Here is a 20,892-nt window from a genome sequence, read left to right as displayed (position 1 = left end):
AGTGTGACGCAACTACTCTTAACTTTATCTTGCTTGCGTTTCGCGCTCTCCACGGGACTCGCCCGGGCTACCTACCTCGCCAGTAAATAACTACTCTGTATTCATCTCTATATTTGTATTATTTATGCACATGCCCTCTTTTTTGACCGTTTTTAGGACCCGTCTTCGGTTTGCTCATGGCTTGGCGTATCTTCTTGGATTCTTCCGTGGAAATTGTCTCTATATTAGTCTTAACGTCAAATCTCCTATGCTTTCCCTCAAAATGCACACTGGAGATTGCCGGTCCTGAATGTCCACCAAACTCTGCCTCTAAAAACTTTTGGGCAGCTTCTTTTTCCACCTTCTTTGTATCTTCCCTCTCCGTCTGCATCTTCTCAGCTGAAGCCACTCTCTTAGTATATGCCTTAACTCTAGCAAGCTCCTGCATGATTGGATGATCATTATGCTGATTTACACCACTAGCTTTAAGGTAGGAAAAATACAGCGACGCTATCACATAGGCGTACGAGTTTAGTAATTTGCATTTATCTAGTTCCGATGTGATCTTATTAGATTCATCGCTGAGATCGGACAAAAGCTCGTTCAACTCCTTCTTTATGAGAGTATCATATAGTGCACTATTTAAATCCACCGTCTCTTCACCAAGAGACTTGATGATCTTCTGAACTTCCTCAATATTTTCCATCTTGAAGAACAGTAAAGATGAGATGAAAAGTGACAAACTCAAATTGAAGAAAATCTTCCTTAAAAAATTATAGTTCCTATTGAGAAATCAATGTAAGGGAAACCATATAGAAATTACATGAAATGTAGAGAAGTATGAAGCAGAGTTATATAAAAGTACAGTAAAACGGAAATCCAGAGGAATGAAATGACCCGGTGGATTTAGTTTATGCTTCGTGGACTTACATCCTTGCTTAACTGCTTAGTAGTGCTGACTTTCCTTCTCTTGATATTTGAAGGATCAACTGTCCATTTTATCTTACTATTTTTTGCTCTTTTGCGGGCTCTTGTCTTAGATTGTGCCTGAGTCGGTATGCGAGAGGTCTTTTTTTGACTATCGTTGTGACCTTTACCAGAGTTTCCTGGAACCTGAAACTGCTGCAGCTTGAAACGAGCTGTATTCTGGGGAGGTTGGTGGGAACTTGAGCCCGCAAGAATAGTAGGATCTGTAGGGGCTGTACCAGCCATCGGATTCATCCCATCCAGAGGGCCCAATGATCCCAAGGGAACTGTATTATCACTCAGACCAACAACGTTTTTAGCATTTAAAAAGCCACGCAGGGACTGCGCTACTTGATGTACGGGTTGCTGTGATTGCTGTGATTGCTGTGATTGCTGTGATTGAGGGTACAGCTGAGGTAGCATATTCAGCAGATTTTGCGGCGGCACCGGAGACTTCTCATCACTGAAGATAGTTTTATTGAAAGAATCCAAAGAGGATATTGGAGATGATGACCCCAATATATGATGGTAATACATCAACGGCTTGGGTAAGTTCATTACATCACCGATCTGCATGATACGCAGGATGCTTTCATGAAAACCATAACCATTATCACCCAAAGAGGCCATAAAATGCTTCTTAATGACACCGGCATCGGCACCAGGATGCGAGTTTAAAAAAGATTCCAAAGGCCCCATTTCAATGCCCCAGGAGCACTTCAGAACAGAAACGTCGAACTTCTCAATTCTCAGATGACTGTTAAAATGAACCTTTAATCCACCATATCTAGTCTTATATGAACCATCAGGGTACCACCATCTCTGTACCAACCTTGCGCACTCTAAGTGGGCCGACCCGTTTGCCAGAACACTAGCTTTAATGAAATTTTGCGAAACCTCCAAAGCTGTAGCGCAGTCTCTCACCATGGCTTGTAATATTAGGGGAAGTAAAGTACAGGAAAAGTTGTACCGACGCATATCCTGACCCTGCTTCAAAGCCACAGAAGCAAAACCAGATTCACTGAAGAAATCACTGACGACACGTCTCCAATAGTCCACACTATCAGGTCCCACTTTTACACTGAGTTTTTCTGTGAGTTCAAAGAGACGGATTATGGCCACATTAGCGATATTCTTTTTGATAGCATCATTGGCAATCCCGTCCACAGTGCTATTCTGTTGTGCCTGATGATCTGATGGCATGTCTGAAGTTCGCGACGATTCAATAGGCCGGTCCATCTGTATATTAGGAGGTCCAACGGGCTGAGGTTGTTGGATTTCCTGTGGCCGTATTGACTGCCTCTGCCTCACCTGCTGTTCTTGTTGTTCCTGCTCTGGTGGCACGGCCATCATTAATGGAACATCCACTGGTGTAGACAGAGAAGAAGCCGATTTACGAATAGAGGAAGAAGCCCTTGGGGAAGACGCTGAAGTAGACCGAGGGGATATATAGTTACCCGATGATTGCTGAGGCAGCTGAGACAGCTGCTGCTGCCTCAAATCCTTTGTCGTGTACTTGCGTTTCTGGTAAAGTTGCTTGTGAATATTATTTTGTAAATTCCCGTATGAAGCCTGAAGCTGTTGCAGGGCTATCACCTGTTGATGGGAGATACTTTCAGGCCTTCCCATCATAGCAGATGCGGCCGCAGCTGCCATAGTATTTGTATTCATATGGCCAGTATCAAGTCCTTGTATTTGATATTGCTGAAGCTGGTCTGATGCCTGTATGAATGAAGGCGTAGAGTGGGCACTTGGAGCATTAGTAGAAACGTTTATAAAAGGACCGGCGGCATCCATAGACTCAAGAGGGCCCGTAGGAATATTCAGATGACCCATAGGACCCGTAGAACTCAGAGGACCTGCAGAACTCATAGGACCCGTGGAACCAATAGGGCCCAGGGGTCCCAGTGGACTCGAGGGGACCCATGGCACCCAATGGACCCGTAGAACCCGCAGGACCTACTGAACCAACAGAAGGTCCGACGTTGACAGGAACGCTATTAGCACTGCGAGGACTCATATTACCACTACCACTACCAGTAGGAATAAACTGCATTGAAACAGCTCCGGGCATTCGCACGAAAGGCTGTAGTTGAGGCCGTGATAAGGAATGGGATGGATGTTTGGACAGAAATCAAGACAGTAATTGGTGATCAGGCAGAAATGGAGATCTAGGAGATACTTGACAGACTTGTACTTGTGATTGCTCTTGATTGTCTACGAGCATAAGCTTCTATAAAAAAAAAAGATTAAAAAAATAAGGCGACAAAGAATGAAGACTGACAGGTTTGAAATTTACTGAGGACGAAAGAAATCCCACTCCCCGATGAAACTGATGCTGCGTATAATCGTAATCATCAAACGAGTTGAAAATCTTGAAAAACACCGCCGCTCCAATCTGCATTTGTGGCAAAAAGAAAAGGTTCTTTTATTCTTTATTGAAATAATAGTTCAAGATGCTGAGCGATAAGGGGATGGTTTAGATAAGACTATGTAAATAAGGAGAAGAGCCGGATCGACGTAAGGCGTGGTATTTCTTGGAGAGGAAAGGGAGCCGTGTGGATATCTGAATGCAACACGCTAACTATCAAGCTTTAAATATATGCGTGTAAACGAAATTGATGCAGAGCGCGACGCAGTAACGCAGTCCTACCAGTGTCCCACGTAAGTTATCTATTATATGTATACTTATTCTATTTAAGCTTGGCAAGCTTTGACTCAGCCTTTTGGAGCTTTCTCTTCTTCTTTTGGAGTGCACCCTTTCTCACTTCATCTTTGTTAATGCCGTACTGCATCTTCTTGTAAAGTTTACGCTGCTTATTGCTCATCATAATCATCTTCAACTTCTTTTCTTCTGTTTCTTCTGTTTCTCCCTCAATCTTTCTCTTCTTGGACTTCTTTTTAGCTTCTTTCTCTTTGACATCAGAGTACTTCACACCAGCAGCCTCCATCTCAAGTTCCTTTTGAGCCTTAAGATCCTCATCAATAATTGCAGAAACTTCAGTACTTTCCTCTTCATCAGCTTCAGCTTCAGACTCTTCAGATTCTTCAATTTCTTCATCTTCACCAGCCTCTCCAGCATCCTTTTTGTCCTCTTCCATAGGATTGTACGAACCAGAGTCTCCCCATGGTGAAAGATGAGGTGGTAATGTTTCTCCCGGTGCATAATCAGACACATTCAATAGACTTTCCTCATTAAGACAGTCAAATACCCATTGAGGTTGAATATATGTCCTTCCCTGAACTTTATTCGCCACCTTTGGCCTATCAACGATTTGATGTGTCACAGAAGACAAATCTATCTTCCTAACATCACCATTTAATGTAATTTCATCCAATGCAGCTTCACTAATCACTTTTCCTCCTGCTGCTAAAACTACAAATTCAAGAATGTCAATAGGAACCTCCCTGGACACATAAAACACAAACTTGGAGAACAAGGTCGCCGTAGCGTTCTCAAATTCACTTGGTTGAGCCAAAACATCACCCTTGATTGAATTTTTGTCTTCAAATTCATCAAGTTTCTTTTCAACGTCTTCGCCATCTGCATTACTGTCAGCTTTTCCGATCTCCTCAGAATCTCCCTCTTCTTCTTGATTGTCCTCATCTGCTTTAATAGCGTTGGTTATTTCCTCCTTAGAAAGGATGGCCTCTTTCTCTTCGCTACCTTCAACCTCCGGGAACAACGTATTGTCATCTTTTCTTCCTTCGAGCACATACGAAGACAATCCTCCAATACCCTTTAACTTCGACTCATTAATTCTTGGTGGATACACCAATCCAGATGCAGAGTAAAGTCTGTAAAGAACAAAATGTAACAAAGTAGTGTAGAACTCTAAGAAAGTTGCCATCACTTTGAAATCAATATCCGTAGGAATGTTTTGAGGGAACTTGAACGGAACGGTCCAGATAATCTCCTGACCCTTAATATTGGCAGAATAGTACACACCCTTAATAGAAACAAAAACCTTCTTCAAAGATCTCTCTCTAGCAACATAAGCCATCCATTCGTTAGTAAGCTTTGTGGCTTGACTAATCACTTTTGCATGCACCTTATCGGTAGAACGCATACTACTGAAAAGGAAAAGCATATTCAAAGCATCGTCCAGATCCCTCAATGCATCTGGAAATGAAGGATATCTCTCTTTAATCACTCTATCCAACTTGTATCTTGGACGATGCTCTTCCAACCGCTTGGCATCTCCAACTTCTCCTTTACCAAGTGCTTTGGATAGCTTCTTGGCAAATGACTTGTGCTCTCTAAATTTTTGAATGATGGGCTCGTGCATCAAAAACTGTATATCCTTTGCATAATAAAAAGTCACTGGAGCTGTCGATCCATTGTTAGCCTTCTTTTTGTTTCTCGGTTCTCTTGGATAGATACCTTTGAAGATACACAACCTTCTAAAATCTGTAAGTGACACCTGTAGCTTTCTGATAGCCCGCGTTCGGGTAATGAAGTTCTTAGCATTACCAGAGACACCTCTTTTCTGTATTCTACCCATTGTCTTAGCTGTTTAATCGATTTTGATATCTGATACAAAAAGAAGTAGTAACTAGTATCATTTAATCCCTCTAAAAAATTTTCCTAAAATATATGAAAAAAAAATTTCATGAAATATTTAATTTTTCACCTTCCTAATCGGGAACCCCCAGTTTTTGGTACCTTGGTAGACATTTTCGATAAGTTACCTAATTCGATGGTGAACAATGATCCTCATCTCTTAGTATGTTCAAAATAGGGCAAAAGATATCATTTCGTTTTTGCTTTTTGCGAAAGGCATCCACAAAAGCATTTGTCGGTGAAGAGCTGGTTACTGCACAGCAGCTTCATGAGTTTTTCAACGAAACCACTTGGAGCACACATGATCTATTGAACAGTTCAACAGTAGGTACGAAGGTCAACCAGAAAGTGATGGATGGTTTATTAGACCTCACAGGATTGAGGAAATCCTTGAATTCCGGGTCACAGTTGAAGCTAGTCAACTCTTTAAATGAGCAACTTCAATTTCTTAATGAGTTGCACTCTATACAAATACCCAGAGACGAAGAGAAAAATCTTAGACTCAGTCGACTCGTAGACGACGCTTCGGATGAAGCAGCCCTTAATTTTGATCAACTTCTTTCGAACATCAAGGATTCAGAACCTGAATTCATCAAAGGAGAAGTCGAAGAAACATGGAATCCAATATCTTTCACTGAAGAACACGATGAAGACTACTACATTGTGAAGGAAGGTCTTATTAAGAAAAACAAGACAAAAAATTGAAGTTTCCTTATGTACATAATGCATCTGTGTATAGTTTATAATTATTCATCTAGTTCCTCAAGATCGAGCTTTCTCTTGCCGCTATTACCCTCTCTAATATCTGCCATCTTTCTTGCATTGGTCTGCTTCTTGGCCCTTCTGGTCATTCTCTCGATCTCCTCTTCTGCATTATCTGCCTCTTTTTCTGCAAAGTCTAAAACAAGTCTACGACCCAACAAATGAACACCCTGTAATTGATCCATGACGTTTTCAGCTTCTTTCACAGTACTAAACTCAACAAACGCAAAGCCTCTTGCACTTTTATCGAATTTCTTAGGCACTCTAACAGACTGTAGGTTACCAAAGGAGTTGAAAAGTTCAAGAACGTCCTTTCGAGTGGCCTCAAAGGGCAAGTTCTTAACGATAATCTTTGGACTTTTCGACGAACGTCTTTTCTTAGACTCAGAGCCACTTTCCCTCTCCGACGTTCTTGTAGAAAGCTTCATTTGAAGTTTGTGACCATCCAAGACGTAACCATCCATTGCTCGAATGGCAGCCAGAGCTTGTGTCCTCGTTCTGAATTCCACAAATCCAAATCCCATACTCTGCATTTTACCTGGGTGCTTAGAGTCCGGTTTCGTCTTAACTAATGCAACAACAAATCCCTCAAGAGGTTTGAACAAGTTGTTAATATCAGATGTAGTAGTGGCAAAGTTGAAGTTCTTCACAAAGACGGACACTGTAGGTCCGGTTTCCTCTTCATCTCCTTCGCTTTCGTTTTCACTAACATTGCCAGTGACAGCATTTCCTTGCTGCGGTTTGGACTCTTCCCTCATCAATTCGTCCATGGATTGCTTCACTTCGGTAACACCATCCAAAGAAGTCTCGCTCTTTTCATCAACAACATCACCTGCCTCTGCTTCTTTGCTGAATAGTCCCTTTGGACCCTTTTCCAAGTACAAAATCGATTTTCCAAGTCTTTTGAAAGACATTCTGTTGAAAGCAATCTTTCCAGACGAGGTGTCTCTAAATTCAACAATAGCTATGGTGCCTGCAGGAGGCATTAGAATTCGTGTTAACTTACCATATTGAGCAAACTTCTCGCCTATCTCTTCCTTAGTGATTCCATGCTGGAAGTTCTTCACTAATATTACTTTATCATCCTTCTCTTTCTGGTTGAAACTGAGAAGATCCACACCTTTACCTTCAAAGTACTTTCTAACGTCTCCAATGACATGTGCTTCAGCCAATGCTTGCTTAACAGCAGAATTACTGTTTTCAGGATCAATTAAATCCAGCTTGGTAATCCCCAGATTAGAAGCAACACTTTCCAATACAGCGTCGTTGTTCATATAGAGGGAATTCCAGCTAAACTGCTGCTTGGCAGCACCAATTTTTCTTTTGAGGAGCTTCTGCTTTTTCAGTGGCATATTTTGAAGTGCAAACTCGTCCAACTTGTTCTCCTTTTTGGGTTTTGCAGGAATAATATGAAGTAATCTTCCCTGGAAAATGCTTCCATCGAGTTCTTCATAGGCCTGAATAGCGTTATCGGGATCCTTAAATTGAACATAGGCAAATCCTTTCGAGGAACCATTTCTCGAATCAACAGCAACATGAACTTCTTCCAGCTCACCATATTTTGAAAAAATACCCTGGAAATCAGACTCTGTAGCAGAATAAAGGATGTTACGAAGGAACAAACGACCACTTTTACTGATGAGTCCAGCATTTATCTCGTGTTCTGAGAGCCGAGGTTCAGCTTCAGGTTTGACAGATGTAGGATGATGCTTTTCTACGATCTCAACATTATGTGGTTCTTTCTTTTCTTGGTCCTTAGGTTCTTCAATTCTTTCATGACTTTTCTCTGGAATCCTCACTCTTTTGGTCTTAAACCATTCTAAGTCATCCATATCAGAAGAATCTTTCCCCTTTTTTGGTTGTAAAACCTGCTCTTCTTTCTCCTCCTTAGATTTCGTTGTCACATTAACCTCACTATGATCATCTTCGCTGTTAGCCTCAAAAGCCTCGTTTGTGGCCCCCTCGGTAGCCCCCTCGGTAGCCTCCACTAAGGTTCCATCCCCCTTTGCTAATGCCCTTTCCAAGTCCGTAGCAGTAGGAATATTCTCAGGATCAACAACCTCATCATTGTTCCATGATCTACCTTGCCCAGAAGATTTCATCGTTTCAAGATACTGTTGAAGCTCTGGATTCTCTTTAATTTTCTCTTCAAGAGTGGTCCCGTTACTTTTTTTTTGTTTCTTTCTTGATCTCACTGATCTCTGCAATTCTTCCATATCCTTCATCTTCTCCTCCATCTCTTGCATTTCCCTCTCTTTCAATTTTCGCTTCTCCCTCCACGAAAGAGGTAAGGTTGGATCAGTAGATATCTTCGCTAGTTGAACATCAATCTTAGCAGTGTCAATGAATGTACCATTACGACTTTTCACGGCACCTTCTGCATCTTCCATAGATCTGAAACCAATGAATGCAAACCTCCTGGATTCTCCATTTCTCTTTCGTATTAGTTTGACATCGGTCACTGATCCTTCCTCGGAAAACACATGTCGAAGCTTTTCTTCTGTATAATAAATCGGAATACCTTTCACTATTACTCTAGACATGTCGGAAGCTCAATAAGGTAATAAAGGCACCAATAAGATGATAAGGATAAGTACTTGAAAAGGGACCAAAAGTAGACAAAAGTTTTCTAATTTTTCAATTTTTCAATTCTTTAAACTTTTTTTTTAATTCCTTTTGTTTTATTACCCGATCAGGAATGCGCTATACTATTGTATTAAGCGAGTACAAAAAGAGGATTTTAAACAGTCTTATCAGTCTGCTTCTTTATTAAACATGAAATCTGAGCTTTGGGATCACTTGGGACTGGAAAGTTTGAGAGAATATCTCTATTTTAAAAAGAGCTACTTCAAGGTGTTCAGAGCATGCTTGTTTTTGGCGGTATTGATTAGTTATCTTGCCTGTTACAAGATCTTTTGTGTTCTAACTTATCCTTTCACAGCTTTAGTGCCAAGAACAAGAGAAATTTATCAAAGCTATTTTTCTGCCGGCTTTTGGACCTTATGCTGTTACATTTTGGTAAGTCTGGGAAAGAGCGATGTTAGACGAAGTATTGTTTTTTTACTAACTCAACAACTATTGCGCAGGAGATGAATGAATTCAAAATCGTGGTTGCTGGAGATAATTTGGAGACGGAAAATGCACTATTTATCAGTAACCATCTCTCTTTGGTCGATTATATAATATTTCCATTTTTAACAACCAAAACCCTGGAGGAAGCTGCTAGACAGCAAAACAATCTTTCGGGTCTCGAGTCACCCATCTACGCCAAAGATTTAACATCATTTTTGCTACCAAAGCTTCAGTTCTTTACATGGTTCCAGATTTGGAATATGCCAAGCGGTAGATTTTGGGCACGAATATCACAGACTGATGAAAATTGGGAATTGGACGGACAAACTTTGGGGTCTACTTTCAGTGAATACTTGGAGCAATCCAGAGGAACTCAGTGGCTAATCACATTCCCTGAGGTAAACATATTTACTGAAAAGAATAGTAAGATGGAGCAAATTATGGGGGAGAAATACTACTTACCGCATCTGGAGCATGTTCTTTACCCAAGATTTTCAGGATTCGCTAACTGCATCGGAGGTCTTTACAAAGCAGAGTTCAACAGAATATATGATACTACATTGGTGTATTTTCAAAGAAGCAAAGAAACAGGAAAGATTATCAACTTCACTGCACCAAATTTGCTGCAGGCGCTTGGATTGATTGAGGATGAAATCGTCATTATAGTTCATATCCACGGTAAGTTACTGAATCGAGTTCGTCTGAGAAGAGACAAACTGGAGAAATGACTCGAACGAAGATGGACCAAAAAAGATAAATTAATAGCCAAATTAAGGTCACAGATGGAAACCCAGACCATGGTATAACATTATACTTAAATGTGAGTAGAGGCGAGCTCTTTCTCCAAAGAGGCCAACTTATCCTCAATGTTCTTTCTTTGATCGTCATCTTCTTCCTTTTCGCTCTCGTCTTCGTCTTCGCTCTCAGCTTCTTCTTCGGAATCAGGTTCTTCCAAGTCGTCAAGCTCGTCCAAGGATCCCTTTCCCTTTATAGCAAATATACTGTTGATCTTATCAATATACTCCGAATCCTCTTCAAATCTGTTGCCGTTCAACTCCAATATAGAATGGCTCTTCAAGTTTGGCAACAAACCTACCAACAGCTTTAGCCCATCAGAATTTAGCTCATTGTACTGCAACTTCAAAGCCTCTAATTTGGATTTGTCACTGAACTCGGACAACTTCGCCAAGACTTTAACACATCCCTCAGCTTTCATCAGGCAATCATTGATGTTCAACTCCCTCAGATCGGGCCAGTGAGATATGCTTTCAGCCAAGGCTGTAGATCCAGGTAAAGTGAAAGTGTTATCATCCAAATCCAATACTTGTAAGGCAGGCAATCTGGACAAACCATGATAGACTAATCTTGCAATTCCATTAGGCCTTATACCATTCTGGTAGAGTCTAATGTCTTGCAAATCTGTATTTGCTCTCAACCCGAGAGCTAGAAATTCTGCAGATCCACTCTCCAATCTATTTCTTCCACACCAGAAGGTCTTCAAAGTTCTAACGTTTTCATCTTCGATATTGCTAGCTTCTCTAAGCTTGGCCATTTTATATAGGGCCTTACCGACCCTGGTTCCGGAGAACGGACCTAGACCGTTATTGGAAATGATGAAGTGCTCAAAATACTTGGATTTGGAAATGAAATCTTCCAAAACATCGATGGTATCCTGACCAAATGCATTGTCACTCAAATTTAACACTCGCAATTGAGGAAGCTGCTCTATTGCAGCAAAGAACTCCTTCAAAGAAGCGGGAATTTCAAACTTATCTCTGGAGGTATATATATCTTGCAAGTTCAACTCTTTCAAAGTATCCCTATGGTTCAAGAACTCCTTGGCAAGATACTTGGATGCCTCTGGGGAGATTGTGTTACCAGAAAGATCGATCTTCTCGAGGTTCTTTTTCTTACTAAGTTGGTCTATGTATGTTTGCACCTGCTCTAAGCTATCCAACTTGAGAGTCTTATCCTTCAAAGAAAAAGACCTTTCAGCAGGAATGTTGAGTTCTGATTCGTAAAGAGTGGCCATATCGGAGGTGAAGAAGATGTTGAACTGAGTAGACGACAGCAGTTCAAGCTTAAGTCTTGGATTTAGTGAGCAAAATTTTTTTTCACCTTCTCGGGATAAATGATGCCCCCCCCATGCCTCACCTACATTTCTGCGCCATACAAACTACATTCACATACGCCAGCCGTTCATATTATATCTATAAACCTACATCACGTAGTCAAACCCGATATTGCTGAGAACGGGTTCAATTCTTCTTCTTGAACAATGGAGCACCAAGATTCTTTCCTCTCAACTTGATACCCAGAGCTCGTTCCATTTTACCGAGGACCTGCTGATTAGGAATACCTTTTCCAGACTCGTACTCGTTGACAATGGTTGGCTTCTCATTGATTCTTTGGGCTAGATCTTTCTGAGTCCACTTCTTTTCCTGTCTAGCCTGTTGAATAACCTTACCAACATCTGCATCCAACTTCTTTGGAACGACGATATCATCACTTCTATCCACCCTCGTTAGACGTTGTCCTTCTGGATCGCCTCTAAGATTACCAGCATTATATTTCTTTTCAACTGAGGTGACGGCACCTTGTCTTCTGGCTGCATTTAGAGCACCCGATGATCTGACGACCTTTTCCTTAGGGCCAGTATTTGTAGAGCTTCTGGCCTTTCTTCCGATAACAGTGACATTTTCCCAATCCGACATGATTGATATGAGGCGTGTGATTTAATTGAACTATACTTGAGCTAAACTTGAGCTAAATTTGAACGATAATTGACAAAACTAGTGTGAAACTGGTCAGTAGTATTAAGAATGAGAGACGAAAGGAAGGCGAAAGTCTACTATAAATGGGTGAGAGTAAAAAAAAAAGAAAGACACGAATAGAGAGTCGTCGAAGGAAATTTCCAGAACCACGTGCATGAGATCACATGATCTCTAACAACTGCATCAATCATCAACTCTACTCAACGTCTCTGCCAAGATAAGCAAGTATCAGCGAGATCTGAGAGAGAAAAATTGCTTAATTATGATTATTATTATTACTACGATCATCGACCTTAACGAGACCTACTAGTACCTACTTTAATGGTGCCATTAATGTATAACACGATCGAAATGAAGAGATAACGGAGAGGAGGAAAAGAAACGAAGCGAAAATGGAGTATGTAAAAATCTCTCCACAGAAAAAGTACGTGATTTTCCCCGTGGTCTGATCTCACACCACTCTGAGGACAAAGAAATAAGAAGCTTGATTAATTAGGGACTGAAATCTAAAGGATGGTGTCATTTTTTGGAACCGTTGCTATTATTATAGGGCACCCGTGCATGTCCGATGGTTATTATAAATAGAAGCTATTTTCTCCTTTAGTGTGTAACTTTGTAAGCTTACGGACTTTCTGCGTACAAATCGCTGTCTCTTCACAATGGGTCAGGTTTCCGCAGCTAAATTCTTGGGTGGTATTCTTCTAGTAGCCATTCCTTTGGTTGGCACTTCTTACTTTGCCAGACCTACTTTCGCCAACGCTATCAACAGTAAGCTTGTTCAGGAGGATATCGAGAAGAACAGGAAGCACAATTATAGCTCTGATGGCTACAATCCCTCTAAATCTCAGGATGAAATTATCAAAAGGTACATGAAGTCAGGATCAGGAAAGGCCAGAGATTTCAAGCCAACCACCAACTAAGACTATGATGACGCTCCTTAACGACTTGATGTTTTTCTTTCTGTTGCTTTCAATCTCTTTTTTAATGTCAATTTATTCTACTCTCATCCGCGTAACTTCTGTTATTTGTATAAGTACATCTGTCTGGTTCAGCCTAATAAGTTTGGACCATTGTAGACTGATGAGAATGGCTGTCCATTTGATGTAGCGTTCTGTTCCCCATTTGATGTTTGCAGGAATGGATTGTAGTTTTGGGGAGTCTGAATCTGCATTTGGGGTTGCATTTGCATCTGCGGTTGAAATTGAGATTGAAACTGAGCTTGAAACTGAGCCTGAGCCTGAGCCTGAGCCTGAGCCTGAGCCTGAGCCTGAGCCTGGGCCTGAGCCTGGGCCTGAGCCTGAGCCTGAGCCTGCATCTGTGCTTGCGCCTGCTGCATCTGCTGCATCTTCTGCTGATGTAACTGTCGGGCAGCATCCATCTGCCTCTGCTGATCCGCACTTTCCCGTCTAGTCTCAGGGAAAATTGGAATAGTAGGAAGATTTTCTAATCCTCCAGCAGTAGCTTGAGGCTTCAACCCCTGAGGCATTGGTTCAACGTAGGGCGTAGGTGCAGGTCCAGCCGAGGTAAATGGATTTGATTCCATGCGCGATATCGCTGGTCGTTGAGTAGACCTGTCTTGGGGAAAGCTCATAGCTGTGATACCTGAATTCGACGAGAACCGAGTATTTGCAAAAGGATTATGACTATCGACAGAGACGTTCGAGTTCTTTTGTGAATCCATAATAAATGGATTCGTCGACTGCCTACGAAGGTTTCCACGAACTGAATTGCCCGTCGTTTGGGCACGCTGGATGGGCTGTGGAACCACAGAACTCATTGCAACCCCGGGAACTGTTTGTGGAGTCTGCTGCAAAGCACTCTGCATTTGTTGTTGCGGGAATTCTCCTATAGTAGCTGCCGAAACCAATGAAATCGGCTGAACAGTCGGTTGCTGAACAAATTGGACTGGTGGTGGAATCTGTTGTCCAACTGTCTGCTGAGGAAACTCTGGAACAGGAGCAAGATTAGAAGGCTGAAACCGAATGTAGTTAGAGAAGGGGTTAAACCCAGTCGTTTGCAACTCAAGGCTCCCTTGAACAGAAGGTACACTCTGCTGCGAACTCTGGGCCACTGCCTTGCTTTCCTTCTTCTCGTTCTCTTTTGCCTTCTCGTTCTCTTTTCCCTTTCCGTCTCCTTTGCCGTTTTTCACGTCTTGTTCAGCCAGATACTGCCTCCGATTCACTTCAAAGTAAGGGTCATTGATATAATCGCTTAAAGATTCAGTTAAACTCGTCTGTGCATGTTTGATCGTGGGGACATGCAGCTTTGTAATATGTTCCAGATGCTTGGCAACGCGCAAAAATTCGATGACCTGCGTCGTCTCCTTGGTAAAACTGGTATAGATCTCAAACGCTCTTTCCGCATCAACCTTACTCAATTCGAAAAAGTGCTCCAAGATATTCAACACACCCTCGTTTAACGTCTGGTAGAGAGACAGTAGATCTGTGGTGAGCATTCGAAATCCCAAGACAACCAAGTCATTATTGACCTCGGATTCTCTGAACCGACAACGAATGAGTGCCTCAATTTGCCTCTGAACACTTTCAATTTCCCGTAACAAGCCTTTCTCCACAGAGAGCTTCCTCAAGCTAGAGTTTGCGACTTGAGAACTCCAGGAGCCAGCTGGACGTTTCGTCTCTCTAATAAAATCGTGCGTTGTAGCACCAAATTCCCGACCCCTGACGGCAAAATAGTTGGCATACGTCAGTAGCATGTGCAACTCTCCTCCGTTCGCTATGTAATGACCGCTTCCATTGGTAATCTTCAACTCAAGCATACCGGGATGCCGAGCAAGATATCTAATGGTCACATTTTCATCACCTTCCCGAATCATAATGTGTAGGGTAATCAATGACTTATAGACAATTGTCCACGCCGAATCCTGAAGCCTCCGCGTGAGCGTCCTCATTACAGTTCTGAATGATTCAGCATCGTCTCCATTGGCTGTAGCCATAAGAATGGGCTCTATATATTTGGGTTTAGGAGGAGCCAGTTTAATCTTGGTGGCACCCTCCACCAATTTTTCGTAAGTGGTCATTCCTGAGTTTTCAATCTACCGTATAATGCTGCTGTAAGGCAGTTTGTACGATAAAGCAAAACAAATCAGCGAAGGGAACACGACGAGGAAAAAATATAGAGATTCTCATAGCCAGAAGATTAGCCGGTCGGCTACCCAGAATTTTCAGCTTTCTCGTGGCATAAACAAATCGTCGCGAAAGTCGCGTCGATCGCGTCGATATTGATATGACATCGCCAATCGGCACCTACATGGCTTTTGAAGCAACGCATCTCACCAGTTGAGGCCAAAATGGCCGTTGCGTTGAAGCGTTTCCGGCTTCCTCCGCATCTTTTGTCCCATTATCCTGACTATTGGAACTATCACGGTAACTATCGTCTTCGATTGAGAGATTCTCATGGATCTGCTCTCTTCTACTCAGCTCTCTGGAAGCATCCATCATCATGGCTATGGTTTTGTCTAGGGAACTAAAAGTTAGTATGTTTTGTTGATTTGCAGCATATCATTTCTGACTTCTACTTACCATGTAACTCAGAAGTGATCCTTGTTCTTTGCGATTTTTTCCTCTTGTCAGAGGACATATAACTATGCACGTCTTCAGGAAGTCGTCTCTTTCTATCCATGGTCTATTTGATTTCCTGACTTGTACTCCCGAAGACAACTTGAACTCAGTAGCATCGCGTCAAATCCCTCTCTGATTTGAACGCGGGTCATCTCGCGCGTCCGACATGTGTGGCTGAGTATGTATCTCTAGCCACACCTAGCAGGTAACGTCCCATGTGGAGAAGCTGGGCTCTTCTGGTTCTTCTAACGTTCTCTTCTTTCTCTACTTTCATACCTGATATTCTCACAATGCTTGGAAGACAAAATCAGCAAACTACGACCGAGGGTGGTCCTCAGTCTGCTTCGTCAGTTCCTTCTCAAAACTTCTACAATCCTGTTCGCTCCTCTCTATACATAATCATACTCACCCTTACAGTTGGTGCACTTCAATTGGCATGGTCAACGGAGTTCTCTGAAGCGACTCCATTTCTTTTTTCATTGGGAATTTCAAAGCACGTCTTGGCCTTGATCTGGTTGGCTGGCCCTCTCTCAGGCTCAATAGGTCAACCAATAGTTGGTCTTCTCAGTGATCGATGCTCCTTATCCTGGGGCCGAAGAAGAATTTTCATAGTGATAGGATCCATAGCCACCCTCTTATCGCTACTATACTTATCACATTCTAAGGACATTGTCAGTTTTTTTGTAAGCACAAAGGATCAACAAAAGATCGATCTCTACACTGTTCCATTTGCATGCATAGGTGTCTATATCTTGGACTTCTCTATCGCACTTATTCAGGCATCTGCGCGTGCATTAATAGTCGATGTGGTTCCTACATCTCAACAGCAGATAGCCAATGCATGGGCTGCTCGCATGATTGGCATTTTCAACATTGTTGGTTTCTGTTTTGGCTCTATCAATCTACCGAGAAGGTTTCCCTTCTTTGGAAATACCCAGTTTAAGGTACTCAGTGTCATTGTAACTATCTTAATGGGCTCTATGATTGCTTTCTGCTGTTGGTATGTAAAGGAAAGAGATCCTAAACACGATTTTGCTATCAGACTTCAAAGGCAGAAGCAACAGATGAGACTGAGACAGCTGTGTTCGGACTCAGATGAAAGCCAGAAGATATGGATTCAGACTCGGCTTTTCTTTGCACAGATTGTTCGTTCTTTCAAAAGGCTTCCTCCTCAAGTTAAAATGGTATGTTACACCGAGTTTTTTGCTTGGGTCGGCTATTTCCCTCTGCTTTTCTATACCAGTTCTTACGTGGGAGAGTTGTACCTTTTTGAGAATGGATATGCTTCTCCTGATCAGTTACCAATAGACTTGAAGCAGCATATCTTGGACGAGAGTACCAGGCGTGGCACTATTGCCTTGCTAGCAAATGCCATAGTGACTCTAGCCGTTGATTGTCTTCTTCCATTCTTGGTTGAGAGGGCTTGCCCGACAAGTCGATGGTATCGGTTTTTCAGTACAAGATATATGTGGACATTATCTCACCTAGTGTTTATCCTTGCCACAATGTCAACATTCATGGTGACTTCATCTACTTCTGCTATTATCCTCTTTGCGTTCTTGGGATTCCCTTGGGGATGTGCAGTATGGATTCCATTTGCCATGATCAGCGAGGAAATTAGCCGAATAAAGGATGTTCGAACCATCCAGATTTACGATCAACAACAGAAACTCAATAATGAGGACAATACACAGCCCGCATTCATGTCAGGACAATCACCGAGCGATCCCGCTCAGGACTCAGTACGTAACGGCAAATACATGGAACTCGAACAGGAGATGCCGATGGAGCGTCCCTCAATCACCAAGAAGAGTAGGATATATCTTGCACCTTCATTGGTAGAACATTATGACAATCTCGAGCACGATTCTGGTATTCTGTTGGCCATTCATAATGTGTTTGTGTCAGCACCTCAAATGGTTTCGTCAGTGGCATCTTCAATTTTATTCAAGCTACTCGGTAGTAAAGGAGGGTACGATGACTCTCTTGCATGGGTTTTTAGGTTCGGCGGTGTTGTATCTATTGGTGCTTTGGTATTAAGTACGAGGGTTAAAACGAACGATCAGTTATACCAGGACGATAAGGAAATGGCTAAAGAAGCATGAATGCGATATATTATTCTTCATACGCAGGTACGTACGGGTTTTTATGTACATGATTCGATCTATAAATGGACATTACGCTGTAGTAAAGTGGAATTTGTCTTATTCTACTTCCACGTATCTTGGTTTGTACTCATCCTTGATACCAAATAGCTTGCACATCTTTGAGTATCTTCTAACTATGGACTCATCAGGTTCGAACCGTTTTGTCTTCTTCAGATTGACATCTGAAAGAGGAAGAAGAACCTCCTGATCAACATCAACATCCACAGAAATCTTTCTAGGTCCATCATGCAACATATTCTTGTTGAATTTAGACCAATTGACTGTCTTTTTGATATCCTCTTTGGTACAGAGTCTGTACCATTCTCTCAAAATAGTTATTGCTCGAGCATTCAATCGTGGATCATTGGCGAAGACAAATACAGAAGAGTATGATCGGATTAACTGCGAGTCTATTTTTACTAAGGGATCTTTTTGTAATCTTGCAAACAATTCCTCTGCTTTCTGGACAGCAGTTTTGAAATCTGGTGTATACGATCTCAGGCTCGAGAACATCTCAGTATAAGTACGAACATCCGGTCTCAATTCCCTTCTTTTCGATGCCAAGATATTGTCATACAACTTTATTGCCAAATCGGGTTTCTTGGCCCTGCGAAATACCTTCAAGAGGGTATTCACATGGACGATGGAAACATCTGCTGGAGATGTCTCTAAAGCTCTTAGGAAGATAGAGTAAAGCGAGTCCACTTTACTCCCGGAAATTTTAACGGTCTCCATATCACCTTCGCCGTAGTTGGCAAAGCCATTAAATAGAATGTTAAGCACTCTGCCGTTCGGCCTTTGGCCACGTTTCTTGATATCATTGAATAGTGACAGCGCCGCATTAAACTTTTCATGGATCAGTAGGTACTTCAGTATAGTGCCATAGGCAAAGATTCCCTGATAACGAGCCAACCGTGCCAACCAAACGGCTTTGGTCACCTCATCTCTCTCCAAGTATTTGATGACGTCTCTATCAACGATAAGTGAATCTTTAAGCTGATTACCCGTCGTTCCTAGAACCTTATACTTCAATCTGAGGTTTCTTTGCTTGAAGATAGTGTTCAATTCCTCTTCCGTAAACGATGTACGGGGGCCTATAACTGTATTCTCTTCCAGTTGCTTACCCAATAGTTTCTCAACAAGAGATTGCGCAGAGGCATTAGTCACAGGTCTCGCGTTCTTCTCCTGAATTCGTCTCTCTTGACGCTCGTTCTCTGACTCCACGTCTCTTGGCACTCGACTTAGCTTCACTGCGGCATTCAATCTATTTCTCACCCTGTGACCGACCTTGTGCGGTATGTAGGAGTGAAATCGTCTTACAAACCCCTGAAGTGATGGCATTACAGATGAGAGAGAAGAATGGAATCAAAGCAAAATCAAGGACTTAAATTTTTCAGCCCTCCTAAAAATCAAATCTATTTCAACATCGGCCTCTCTAAAAATCATCTTTCAGGCAATTGATCATTTTTTCATTCTCTATTCGTTGAAAATGGACATTGACATCGTTAATGATTATATAAAGAAGTACAAAGGTAAGCATAAACAGACGTCTATGGCACATTTCTATTTGACTAACATTCCGTTTAGTGGGACCGTTATTTATTCGACGGCTGTTCTTTGTGGTAGGAAAATACTCCGAGGATGCAAGAATCGTTGTGGTGGTGAAGAGATTACTTGAGCTTATATTAACTTCAGATTCATATTACAGGCTGTTCAACGGTATACCAGTATTGATTGAAGTTCTTAATCGTCATGGCGAGACGCAGGCTGCATTTCACTACATAGATCTATACAGATCTCTAGCCGAGCCTTATTTAGTGGCCGATCTCAACAGTCAAATGGCATTGGTTAATAAGAAATACGATGGGGATATTTCAAATTATACCAGTAAGCAAGTTAATCAGGAAAACTTCAACTCGTTAACAGAGTTATTGAAGAGGAAATCTCTTGATTTGTTGATGTCTACAGGATCCAGTGAATATCTCAGCGATAACACCAGCTTTTACTATAACATCAATCCTCAGTACTTAGAGTATTACAAAAGAGTATCTTTGAAGGAGTTTGAAGATTACATGGTTTATAGAAACTATAATAACTCTTTAGGATTAGCTCGTGGATTCTTGGCTCGGAAATTGGAGCAAATCCTGGCTTATGATAAGGAGAGAGAACCGGAGGGTGAGGAAAATGATGAAGAATTGACAGACACACGATCAACTGGGTCACCAGATATGTTGGACAAGGATGAATTGGTTTTGAACAGTAATTCTGTGATTACTGCTGCAAAATTGTCCCAACCTGAAATTGTCAGCTACTTCCGGTGTAGGTGGTATCTTATCTATGCTTCCTCCCTGAATAATGACTACAAAGGAGTGATGAGTGATTTTGATAAGATTGTTGAGGAGAACTGTTTAGGAAACTTGGGGGTATCGGCCTCGCAAGTTTTGTCGGAGCAATTCAGTAATGAGCTTGTTCTGAGCGTCAACTTGCTCCGTATCATATGTTTATCAGTTCTCATAGTGAAGAGGAGTTCGGAGTTGGTTCGTTATTGGAAGATTCCTCTACTCAAGAGTGCCATTCTATCGGATCCTCTACTAAATGGTCTTATAAAAAGCTATTCATCTTGTAAGTTTGATCAGTCTTTGAAAATACTGGCAAAGATGGATGAGGAGTATCGTTATGACTATCAGATATCCACTATATTCCCGGACATGCAGAGAATCCTTCGGTACAAGGCTTATATAACTTATCTTTCTTTGGTGATGAGAGTGAGTGTAGAGCACATGGCGGGCATGTTCGGTGTGGATGTTAATGTACTTTATGATGAGTTGGTGATGGTGATCGACATGTTTGGACTTCAATTCAAGATGGATGTGACCAACAGGATAGTTGAATTCTCTCCAAGCTCGTCGCGGCTCCACAAAATGGGACAAGAGCTCGAAGCCATTGATGAAGAGGTGAAGATAGGTTCGAGATCTCTGGAAGTGAATTCGATAGTTCAAGGGACCTTTCCGGAAAAGGATAATTGATTATATATATGTATATGGTTTCTC

The 20,892-nt window shown here is 41.8% G+C and overlaps 12 protein-coding genes across 12 annotated transcripts; 5 read left to right on the top strand and 7 right to left on the bottom strand.

Annotated features, from left to right (window-relative positions):
• Positions 1-118: 118 nt before the first annotated feature.
• On the bottom strand, positions 119-2,742 carry FOA43_000100 (uncharacterized protein; the record flags this gene model as incomplete). Its single annotated transcript, XM_038920435.1, has 4 exons — positions 119-685; positions 910-938; positions 987-1,408; positions 1,487-2,742. 4 exons carry the CDS (start codon positions 2,740-2,742, stop codon positions 119-121), a joined length of 2,274 nt encoding a protein of 757 aa, XP_038776363.1.
• Positions 2,743-3,638: 896 nt separating this feature from the next.
• On the bottom strand, positions 3,639-5,450 carry FOA43_000099 (uncharacterized protein; the record flags this gene model as incomplete). Its single annotated transcript, XM_038920434.1, has 1 exon — positions 3,639-5,450. One exon carries the CDS (start codon positions 5,448-5,450, stop codon positions 3,639-3,641), a length of 1,812 nt encoding a protein of 603 aa, XP_038776362.1.
• A 327-nt stretch (positions 5,451-5,777) lies between these two features.
• On the top strand, positions 5,778-6,214 carry FOA43_000098 (uncharacterized protein; the record flags this gene model as incomplete). The annotated part of the gene is made up of 2 exons (XM_038920433.1): positions 5,778-5,781; positions 5,835-6,214. The coding sequence occupies 2 exons, from the start codon at positions 5,778-5,780 to the stop codon at positions 6,212-6,214; spliced, it is 384 nt and encodes a 127-aa protein (XP_038776361.1).
• A 41-nt stretch (positions 6,215-6,255) lies between these two features.
• On the bottom strand, positions 6,256-8,814 carry FOA43_000097 (uncharacterized protein; the record flags this gene model as incomplete). Its single annotated transcript, XM_038920432.1, has 2 exons — positions 6,256-8,763; positions 8,806-8,814. 2 exons carry the CDS (start codon positions 8,812-8,814, stop codon positions 6,256-6,258), a joined length of 2,517 nt encoding a protein of 838 aa, XP_038776360.1.
• Positions 8,815-9,360: 546 nt separating this feature from the next.
• On the top strand, positions 9,361-10,071 carry FOA43_000096 (uncharacterized protein; the record flags this gene model as incomplete). The annotated part of the gene is made up of 1 exon (XM_038920431.1): positions 9,361-10,071. One exon carries the CDS (start codon positions 9,361-9,363, stop codon positions 10,069-10,071), a length of 711 nt encoding a protein of 236 aa, XP_038776359.1.
• An 86-nt stretch (positions 10,072-10,157) lies between these two features.
• Positions 10,158-11,375, bottom strand: FOA43_000095 (uncharacterized protein; the record flags this gene model as incomplete). The annotated part of the gene is made up of 1 exon (XM_038920430.1): positions 10,158-11,375. The coding sequence occupies one exon, from the start codon at positions 11,373-11,375 to the stop codon at positions 10,158-10,160; it is 1,218 nt and encodes a 405-aa protein (XP_038776358.1).
• A 226-nt stretch (positions 11,376-11,601) lies between these two features.
• MBF1 (multiprotein-bridging factor 1) lies at positions 11,602-12,057 on the bottom strand (the record flags this gene model as incomplete). Its single annotated transcript, XM_038920429.1, has 1 exon — positions 11,602-12,057. One exon carries the CDS (start codon positions 12,055-12,057, stop codon positions 11,602-11,604), a length of 456 nt encoding a protein of 151 aa, XP_038776357.1.
• A 719-nt stretch (positions 12,058-12,776) lies between these two features.
• FOA43_000093 (uncharacterized protein) lies at positions 12,777-13,037 on the top strand (the record flags this gene model as incomplete). The annotated part of the gene is made up of 1 exon (XM_038920428.1): positions 12,777-13,037. One exon carries the CDS (start codon positions 12,777-12,779, stop codon positions 13,035-13,037), a length of 261 nt encoding a protein of 86 aa, XP_038776356.1.
• A 128-nt stretch (positions 13,038-13,165) lies between these two features.
• On the bottom strand, positions 13,166-15,659 carry FOA43_000092 (uncharacterized protein; the record flags this gene model as incomplete). Its single annotated transcript, XM_038920427.1, has 2 exons — positions 13,166-15,156; positions 15,653-15,659. 2 exons carry the CDS (start codon positions 15,657-15,659, stop codon positions 13,166-13,168), a joined length of 1,998 nt encoding a protein of 665 aa, XP_038776355.1.
• A 326-nt stretch (positions 15,660-15,985) lies between these two features.
• Positions 15,986-17,800, top strand: FOA43_000091 (uncharacterized protein; the record flags this gene model as incomplete). Its single annotated transcript, XM_038920426.1, has 2 exons — positions 15,986-16,134; positions 16,384-17,800. 2 exons carry the CDS (start codon positions 15,986-15,988, stop codon positions 17,798-17,800), a joined length of 1,566 nt encoding a protein of 521 aa, XP_038776354.1.
• Positions 17,801-17,899: 99 nt separating this feature from the next.
• FOA43_000090 (uncharacterized protein) lies at positions 17,900-19,183 on the bottom strand (the record flags this gene model as incomplete). The annotated part of the gene is made up of 1 exon (XM_038920425.1): positions 17,900-19,183. The coding sequence occupies one exon, from the start codon at positions 19,181-19,183 to the stop codon at positions 17,900-17,902; it is 1,284 nt and encodes a 427-aa protein (XP_038776353.1).
• A 148-nt stretch (positions 19,184-19,331) lies between these two features.
• FOA43_000089 (uncharacterized protein) lies at positions 19,332-20,868 on the top strand (the record flags this gene model as incomplete). The annotated part of the gene is made up of 2 exons (XM_038920424.1): positions 19,332-19,374; positions 19,430-20,868. The coding sequence occupies 2 exons, from the start codon at positions 19,332-19,334 to the stop codon at positions 20,866-20,868; spliced, it is 1,482 nt and encodes a 493-aa protein (XP_038776352.1).
• Between the last annotated feature and the right edge of the window lie 24 nt (positions 20,869-20,892).

Source organism: Brettanomyces nanus, chromosome 1 (genome assembly GCF_011074865.1).
Source record: "Brettanomyces nanus chromosome 1, complete sequence".
In the NCBI taxonomy this organism is placed as follows: domain Eukaryota; kingdom Fungi; phylum Ascomycota; class Pichiomycetes; order Pichiales; family Pichiaceae; genus Brettanomyces; species Brettanomyces nanus.
The sequence above is the reverse complement of the archived record's forward strand: the minus strand, read 5'-3'. Positions and strand labels throughout refer to the sequence as shown.